This window comes from Ixodes scapularis, unplaced genomic scaffold (assembly GCF_016920785.2).
Source record: "Ixodes scapularis isolate PalLabHiFi unplaced genomic scaffold, ASM1692078v2 PGA_scaffold5__190_contigs__length_132052651, whole genome shotgun sequence".
In the NCBI taxonomy this organism is placed as follows: Eukaryota; Metazoa; Arthropoda; class Arachnida; order Ixodida; family Ixodidae; genus Ixodes; species Ixodes scapularis.
Window position 1 is genome coordinate 41,043,268 of NW_024609880.1, and position 9,944 is coordinate 41,053,211.

A 9,944-nucleotide genomic window follows, 5' to 3' on the forward strand; every position below is an offset into this window, starting at 1 on the left:
GTGTAATCTTAAAGTTTTCATAAATGACATAATTTCTCTAATAAACCTTGTGATACAATTTTTACTAAAAAACGTTGAATATAGACTTCTATAAATCCTAAATAGGACACAATTTAAGCGACAAATTGTCTCCCAGAACGTAACTGTAAACGCGAGCTCCTACTTGGCTCAAGATGCCTTCCGTCAATGGAATTCGTGCCTCGCAGAACGCGAATTACATAGAGCATTTTCTACAGAACCACCTGTCTTGACTCTAGGTGGCTGTCGACATAAAATTATAAAAATACACACAATAGCTCTCATCCCATGGGTAGCCAGGGCGTATGAAGTATCACGCTCAGAAAGTAAATTTGATTGCCGTGACGAACCACTAGATTAAGGCAATCCGATGAACTTTTTGGAATAAACCCGTTCAAGATTCAGTCTGACAATATTTGTAAATATCATCATATTGTGTATGACATCTGTGCGAAACTGATAGATGCTTTCATAATGCCGATAACGGGGAGAAGTTGAAGATACCATCAACCGGACGCTGCGTAAGACAGGCACGTTCGAGACGTATGTACAATTCGATGCACGAATTAGACACAACGGCAACGTAAGTGTTTATGTAGGAGTATTGTCCAATAAATTTCTTAGCGCCCGTTTGGCTCTAAGACCTTTAGATTTCGAGAAAATAATCGAGCGGCTTACAAGTTGCTGCTTTAGAATGGCCAGTTTTTACGTTCCTTCAGTCAAACGGAAAACAAATAAAGAATAATATGAGGTGATTAAAGAACGAATTCTCCTCTGCCATTTACGTGAGAAGGAGGCGGTTCTCGATCAAACACAGTTTCATGACCGTCACTAGATTGCCGACAGTGAAACTGCTTTTTAACCTCCAGATGGCACAGAAATTTGCAAACGGTCCATTGTCCAGATCTAGATCTCCATATCTCGAAGGGCTATTAGTAAGAACTATCATATTATCATTGCTCTTATGTCCGGCTTTCGTGACCAGCCGTTATTTTAACCCTTTAAGGACGTATGTCGCGAATTCGCGACATACCACTTAGTCCACTGTATAAAATCTTTCCGTCATCTATGAGCCCCGCGCCGACTGTCGCGAAATCGCGACGTACCTACCGCAGCGCCACGGTATGCTTGCGCCATCTGTCGGCCGCCCGGTGTACTTTGCGCCGTAAACAACTTTTGCCGGTGGACAAGATTTCAGAGCACGTGGTTTTCGAATTCCCAGCTGTCCTTCTAGCGTAATCGAGAGGTAAGTTGTCGTTTTAAAATTGTTTCTAGCTTAAATGTGGTCCCAACTAACTGTACAAAGCACGCATCCTTTTAATACTGAGGTCTTTCAGAAAATAAGATGTTCTGTTCGCTTTGTCGCGAATTCGCGACACTCGGCATTCAGTGATTTGCAATTCGCAGTTTGGCTAATCTAAAACAAAAAAATATTTCTGGCTTACCACTTAGTTTCAATGAGCCATACTTTATATATTGTAGGTCATGGAAGCTCGCTCCTTCTATGGGAAGAAGAAAATTCCGTGTAGGACGCGTTTACCACCCGAAGACGGAAGCGACGACAGCTGCCTAAGTGACACTGACAATGAGGATGCGGACTACAACCCTCCCCAACAGTTCAACGCACCCCCCGATCATGACACAAGCGAAGAAAGTGAAGAAGAAGAAGAATCGGTGCCAGCTTCCTCGAAAGGAGTGAATCGGCCAGTGCACTGGTCAAAAACATCTTCATCTCTGAGTAATGATGTTCCTCAGTGGAAAGGCGCTGCGCATGAGAGCGAGGCCGTCAGGTCCCCAATCGAGTACTTCCAGGGATTCTTCGACGACAACGTGTTCAATCTAATTGTGCAGCAGAGCAATCTTTATGCCGTACAGCAAAACCCGAATAAGCCTCTAGCCTTGTCCCGGGTGGAACTTGAGCAGTTTCTAGGCTGCACTGTCTACATGTCGATCTTCCAGCTACCACGATCTCGTTTGTACTGGTCAGCTGAATGCAGACTACCAGTTGTGGCCGATATTATGACGCGCGACAGGTGGGAGGAGATCAAATCCTCGCTGCACTTCAACGACAACCTCAGCATGCCACCAGCCGACAGCTCCCCGAAGGATAGACTGTTCAAGATTCGCCCGCTTCTCGAGATGCTGCTCCCGAAATTCGAGGAGATTCCTCAGGAACAATGCCTCTGTGTGGACGAACAGATGGTTCCCTTCAAAGGGCACTCCAGCATCAAGCAATATCTCCCCAAGAAGCCTCACAAGTGGGGTTACAAAATATTCATTCTTTGTGACTCCAGGGGTGTTGTACACTCTTTTGACGTGTACACTGGCCATATCGATCAAGTGCCGGGTTTTCCTGACATCGGGGCAAGTGGTAACATCGTCATAAAACTGGCTCAGTGCGTGCAGCCTCAACTGGGCCACCTTCTGTACTTTGACAACTGGTTCACGTCTCTTAAGCTTCTCGTGACTTTGGCACAAAGAGGCATATATGCCCTTGGTACTGTGCGTGCAAATCGACTACAGGGTTGCAAAATGGCCTCGGACACAGAACTCCGCAAGAGAGGACGAGGAAGTGCAGAAGAGTACGAGGCAGTGGTGGATAACCAGAAGGTGATCGTTGTCAAGTGGTACGACAACCGATCGGTGACCACCGCAAGTACCTTTGCCGGTGCACAACCCGTCTCCACTGTCATGAGGTGGGATAGGCGTGAAAAGAAGTCTGTCCAGGTTGAGTGTCCTAGCGCAGTGGTTACGTACAACAAGTACATGGGAGGTGTTGATCTCCTTGATGCACTGATAGCATATTATCGGATCCAGTTGAGGTCAAAAAAATTTTACCTCAAGCTTTTTTTTCACTTTTTGGACATGGTGATTGTTGTGAGCTGGCTCCTCTACCGACGAGACTGTCAGTCACTGGGCGTTCCAAAGAATAAGCAGAGAGACCTGCTGAAATTCCGGCTTGGAATTGCGGAAGCCCTCTGCAAACAAGGAAAGGACCTCTCCTCAAAGAAGCGGGGACGACCGTCCGGCTCTCTTCAAGCTCAACTCGAAATGAAGAAGCGACGAGGACCCACGAGCCACATCCCCAACGAGGACGTCCGCACGGACAGCACAGGACATTGGCCGGTTGTCAGAGACACGAGACAGCGGTGCAAGAAACCTGGTTGCAAGGGACATACCAACGTAATGTGCAGCAAATGCAACGCACATCTTTGCCTCAACAAGAACACTAACTGCTTCTTTGATTTCCATCAGCCATAAAGTAGAAGCCAGGCGCTTTCTGCGCTGCTTGTTTGTTCTGGGAACGCAATAAGCAAAATTTTGTTCCACTCCTTTCGAGACTTTTTTTTACTACGCTAATATTATCGGTGAAAAAAATAAATTTTACTCAGATGGCGTGGTGAAATTATTGACTTCGTGGCCTGTTGTCGCGAATTCGCGACATACCTCTTTTAGCCAATTAGGGTACCCGTCACAATTCACAATGTTTGTATCTTTTTAAGAGCACCTTAAGCACCACATTCCCGCAAAAAATATTTTTTTAGTCGACTGAAAAATAAATTCGGCGTTAAAGGGTTAATAAATTTGTTATATACACTGTCTACTGAACGTGGGATTGAATCGAAACATGGCCCGGAGGTTTCACGTGTACAACTTACGTCCGCCGTCTTCGCAACTGATCGCCCTTTTCGACCGCACATCTTAGGTGCCCGTTTCCGGGTTGAGCGGAACCGGCGTCACCGCGCTGGATTTAGCGGGAACATTGTGTCGTCACTTGACCTCAACACCGCTTCAATTCCCCGCTAAGTGTCCTCAACACCAATACAATTCCCCGTCAATTTTAGAGGGAAAATTCGGTTTTTCCGTTTCACTTAGCACAAAAATTCACTTGCTCTTGTAGATTTAGTACACGAATTCACCCACTCCGCTAGATTTAGCGGGAAAATTGACGTCGTGTGATCTCAACACCAATTCAAGTTCTAGCTAAATTCAGGGGAGAATTGATTTTGTGTTGAGTTCACGTGACGGACAATTGTGTCTCTAAATCTAGTGGAGAAACTACATTTGTTCATTGGTGACGTGATCCAGAGTCATGTGGCGTCATTTTCCCGGCTACGTATACCAGGAAATTGAATTGGAGGAGAAGGGGAGAGCAGGGGATGGGGGAAGAGGAGAAGGAGGGGAGGAGGAGGCGAGGAGGAGGATTAGGGACATATACGCCCCTGCATACCCTCCTCCCCTCCTCCTCAAAGAGCTGCACTCGAATTTGGCATCACAGCGATTAGTAAATGTCTTTCATTTTATTTTGATTAATATTATGTTCGTTGGGGTTTCAGCTACGGCTGAGGAACATAATGTTCCTGCAAGCTACTGCTTCAGTGCTGAAAACTAGCCCAATGCGATACGTTCGTGGGGCTGATTGAGTGGCTCAAACGGATCCTTGAGTCGAAGAAAGTCGAACACAAAGTGAAACGGATCACATGAAGTCATATTGCCAATGCTACTCGCGGTAGTTTGAGAAAGCTGCAACGCTTATTCATTTTATTTCATTTCGTTTCATTGTATTGACCTTGAGGGCGTCCGAAGGACCTATTACACGAAGGGAGATTCAAAAGAAGTTACGTAGGCTAACATACAAACAGGGCAGCAAAACACGGAAAACATGTTCTGGATAGCAGATGCTTTGCAGCCTTTCCTGTTTTCTTTCTTTTTGTGCATAGTGCCGCGTAGTTGGACCTTTTCAACGCGGCCGTTGGTATCTTCAGGGCCGGAACTGAATAGCGTTCATAGTAGAAGGGCATCGAACTAAATAACATTCAGGGTAGAAGCTTAACATGATTCTACCCCGAATGCTTCCACTCTACCCGTAGCATGCTTCTATCCTAACTTCAGAGATTCTTAATGTTTTTTTTTTTTTTTTTCATAACCATAGAAGCATAACATGAATAGTTTTTGGAGTAGAGGGGAAAGCCACGACAACCGGATTTCTTTACAGTGTTAAAGCTAGGGATGACACTGCCCTGATCGATTCAAATTGATATTCACGTATCGCTAATATTTTAACTCGTTCGCCGTAGAAATATGTGTTTTTCGTTTAAACCAGCATTACGAACATGAAAACTACGTGACTGGGTAGCAGTGTAAGAAAATACCAATTAACAGTAATATGGTGCTAGTCTGTCATTCACTTGTCACGTTCAGAATGTGCTTTTTTTGTCTCTTGAAATGCCAAAATTTAATACTATCGACGTAGCTCAATAAATGTCTGTCTGACGGCAGACATTTTCTTAATATTGTGATGAACAAAACGACGGCGATGGAATGGTGGCGCGCCTGACCATCCGCCAGCATTCCGCGCGCACGACCGAGCTTCCATAAAATATCTCCATGTCATTGAGCAAGCAGGTATTTGTCATTTGCTGCCAGTCGCTCATCATTGCAACATTTCTAGAGGTGTGGAGTAGACCACACCCGAGTAAACCATGGGAATCCAATTCGTAATTCCTATGCTTCGCACATCGTCGTGAACAGGGGTGGGCATAATACTGACACAATAGTACAAAAATAAAATTTTCACTACATAACATATTACACCTTTCACCAAAGTATTTAAATACAAAGCACAGATACAATGAAGGTAATTTTATCATCTACGAATAATTTTATAAATACTTTTGTGCCCATAGTGTAACATCTTAGGCTTAAATTTAACCCGGACTAAAAAGACCGTGTCCCTATAAAAAAAAAAGCGAAGTTTATATACTATGTCAAGTATGAAGATATTAAAATTAAATTATCAAACCTGAAAATAATTTTTTTTTGGCAAATCATAGGTGGGTACATTTAGAAGAAACATTGTCATCAGTGCGAGCTTAATTTTAAGGTTGTAATTCAGGCAACGCAGTCTTTTCTCATGGTCTGTCCTAAATGTCACATCTGAAAAAAAACCAAAAAAAAAAAACCTGCGAGGAGTGTCAGAAGGGTAATTTATTGCGACAAAACAGTGGCCAAACCTGGATTGGGTTCGTATTTCGAGTAAAGCTATAGAATTACTGAATTCGTTCCATCTAAATACTATCGACAGATGCATTCCCTTCAATATCATTAAATACTAAATACAAACGATACAAAGCATTTTAAAAATGTAATTCACATATTTTTATTTGAAATACTTGCTGCCCACCCCTGATTGTGGCAATACAATATTTGACATTTTTGTATTTACAGAGTAAGGTCGGTCTCCTATTCAGTTACGACGACACTGGTTTGCGCTATATTTCATTTATTTCATTTATCACACTCTCGGGGCCCAAAGGCATTACAGAGTGGTTGATTGATTGATTACGGGCTTTATGGCGCAAAGCTACTATGGCCATACTGCGCCAAGCTTGTTTAGTTGGGACATACTCAGGTCTTTTTTATATGAATTATCGAAAAGAGGTTCATATGACAAGGTTAAAATTCATAGAGTTAAAATTACAACTCTAGTAGGAAGCCGGTTTTTCTTAAGTAATTTATGATACGATCAAATGGTACTATAGGAGTCTCGCCAATTAGCAGCGCTGGGTGAAAAGGAATCTGGTGGGAAAAAAACTCGGGGAAATGTGTACGTCGTTCTTGCTCAAGCCCTGGGCACAGCCACAAAATGTGTAAAATTGTCAAACGCTCCCCACATTCATCACACAGGGGTGGGGCTTCCCCCCTCAGCAGATGTTTGTGGGTGAGATAGGAGTGTCCAATTCTAAGACGACACAAAAGAACTTCAAGGCGGCGGGTTTTGTGGGATGCACTCTCCCATATACCAAGAGCTGGTTTAATCCTGTGAAGTTTGTTTTCGCATTCCAGACTCCACTCCGATTGCCATAGCCGGAAAACTGATGATTTCACCAAGGGCTTCATGTCTTGAAATGGAATCTGTGAGGTGGTTGGCAGTAGGTGCTTAGAGCTCGTGGCCAATTCGTCTGCTCTTTCATTACCTAGGATCCCCACATGGCTAGGCACCCAGCAGAATTTTATGTCTCGGCCAAGCCGCAGACCACATTGTACCTTAGATCGGACAAGTTGTGCCAGTTTATTTTTACTTCCCTTTATTGAGCAAAGTGTGGTGAGCACACTTTGAGAGTCCACAAATAAAATAGATTTCATCGTCTTGCTGATGAGGATATATTCCAAGGCCATCAACACTGCATAGAGCTCTGCCGTGTAAATACTTGCACATTCCTTGAGACGCTGAACCTTACTGAATCCTTCAGAGTAAACTGCTGATCCTACAAAATGCAATGATTTAGCACCATCGGTATAAAATTGGGAGTAGTTATCATACTTCTTCTGCACCTCAAGAAATTCTTGTTGAATCACCACAGGGGGGACGTTATGTTTATTAAATCTAGTAAAATACCAATCACAAAAGACGGGCAACGTACTCCACGGAGCTTCATTTTCACCCTTCTGCAAAAGGTCGGTCTCGTCAAGGGTGAGGTCAAGAGATGTACAAATGCCCTCAAGGCGAAGACTTAAAGGCGGTACAACCCTGGGCTTATGTTCGAAAAGACGAGCAAACCGAGAATGTTGCAAGGCACCATAAGTTGGGTGATTTGGATAGGACAAAATTCTGGAAGCATAAGTCACAGCAAGATAACGTCGTCTGTGCCTAAGTGGCATCTGATTAGATTCAGCGTACAAGCTAGGAATGGGCGATGTGCGGAAGGCACCTGTAGCGAGCCTTAAACCGAGATGATGCACAGGATCCAACATTTTAAGTGCAGAAGGCCTCGCCGAGTCGTAAACTATAGCACCATAGTCCAGACGTGACCGGATAAGGGAGTTGTACAGGCGTAGCAGACATATTCTGTCGGATCCCCATGACTTGTGCGCTAAGACTTTAAGAATATTAGCTGATTTAAGGCACTTCTTCTTCAGGTCCTTCAGGTGGGAAACGAAGTTTAACTTTTTATCAAACGTTATGCCCAAAAATTTATGCTCCGTTTTTACACTAATAGGGACCCTGTTTAGTGTCAGTTCTGGATCTAGAAACAGCCCCCGACGCAGAGAAAATGGCACGCAGATAGTCTTCTCAGCTGAAAACTTAAACCCATTTTCGTCAGCCCACTTACTAATTCTGTTGATGGTAAGCTGCAGTTGCCGCTCACAGCTAGACAAATTACAAGAAGAGGCCGAGATGTGAATATCATCCACGTAGAGGGAGTATGAAACGGAAGGTGGAATTACCTTTGACAACGAGTTTATCTTTACGGCAAACAAGGAGACACTCAGTACACCTCCTTGCGGAACACCATTTTCCTGGACATACTGGTCGGATAGTGTGGTGCCGAGTCGAACTTGAAAGGAACGACCTGTCAGAAAACTGCTTATACACCGCAACATGCGACCACGCACCCCAGAGGCATATAAATCATGAAGGATACCATACCGCCATGTCGTATCATATGCTTTCTCCAGGTCGAAGAAAACAGAGACACAATGTTGCCTATTTATGAAAGCTTCACGTATTGTTGTTTCTAGGCGGACTATGTGGTCCAAAGTAGAGCGCCCTTCTCGAAAACCACATTGGTTATTAGCAAAGAAGTGGTTATGCTCCAAAATATAAATTAACCGCCTATTAATGAGGCGTTCAAAGGTTTTGCCAAGGCAACTCGTTAACGCGATTGGACGATAACTACGGGGGTCCGAAGGGTCCTTCCCAGCTTTCAGCAAAGGAATTACATGCGCCTGTTTCCACATTTGAGGAAAGTAGCCTGCTTCCCACAGATAGTTAAAAAAATCTAGTAGTGTGTTGAGCGATTCTCGAGACAGTTGACGGAGCATTTCATAGTGGATTCCATCAGGGCCCGGAGCCGACCTCTTCTTGGAGCCCAGAGCCACCTCTAGTTCTTGCATTGTAAAAGGAGTGTTGTATGGCTCAGAGCTACAACCGGACATGGGTATACGGTGACATTCTGCATTTGCTTTAAAACGTTTAAATTCCGTCCGATAATTTTGGGAGCTGGAAACATTCTCGAAGTGCTGTCCAAGCACATTAGCAACATCTTTCAGCGAGTTAGCAGGGGAGCTAAATAGAGGAACAACAAAGCAACGGTAATCCCCTTTGATTTTTTTGTACCTATCCCAAACTTCCTTCTCTGAGACAAAACTATTTAGGGAGGAAACATACCTGGTCCAGGACTTCCACTTAGCTTTTCTCATAGTCCATCGGGCCTTTGCTTTTAGTCTTTTAAATTCTATCTTATTTGAAGGAGTAGGGTACCTCCGAAAGGTGTCCCATGCCCTATGCTGCTTTTTCCTTGCGGTGGCACAGTCTTCATTCCACCAAGGCCTACACCTCTTGGGTAAATTTTCGGAGGTGCGAGGAATGGCGTCTTGGGCGGCACTTATGATTTGCTCCGTAACATACACTGTCGCTTCTTCAGGTGACAAATTTGCTAGAACTGACGGGTCAAGCACTGCATCAAGTTTAAAGAGTGCCCAGTCGGCTTTGTCCAGTTTCCACCTAGGGGTTCGTTTTAAAATAGACGGCAGAGGAACGAGGCTTTCAATTACAACCGGGAAATGATCACTCCCAAAAGGGTTCTTTAAAACCTTCCAAGAAAAGCAGGGAAGTAATGAAGGTGATGAAATGGAGAGGTCGATGGATGTGAAGCAATTATGAGTGGAACTATAAAACGTTGGTTCTTTCTTATTTAAAAGACATACGTCTGAGGACAATAAAAATCTTTCTACAACAGTGCCACGAGAGTCAAGGCGCTTACTGCCCCACATGGGACTGTGAGCATTAAAATCACCACAAATTAAAAAAGGCGTTGGGAGTTGCTGAACCAATCCTTGAAGTTCATGAAGATGCAGTTGACGATGAGGTGGCAAATACAAGGACACAACCGTAATGAGACGATCAGCAAGAACACGTACCG

The 9,944-nt window shown here is 44.1% G+C and overlaps 1 protein-coding gene across 1 annotated transcript; it reads left to right on the top strand.

Moving 5' to 3' along the window:
• The first annotated feature begins 1,503 nt into the window (after positions 1–1,503).
• Positions 1,504–3,279, top strand: LOC120844034 (piggyBac transposable element-derived protein 2-like). Its single transcript, XM_040215622.1, has one exon. The coding sequence runs from the start codon at positions 1,504–1,506 to the stop codon at positions 3,277–3,279; it is 1,776 nt and encodes a 591-aa protein (XP_040071556.1).
• Positions 3,280–9,944: the final 6,665 nt, after the last annotated feature.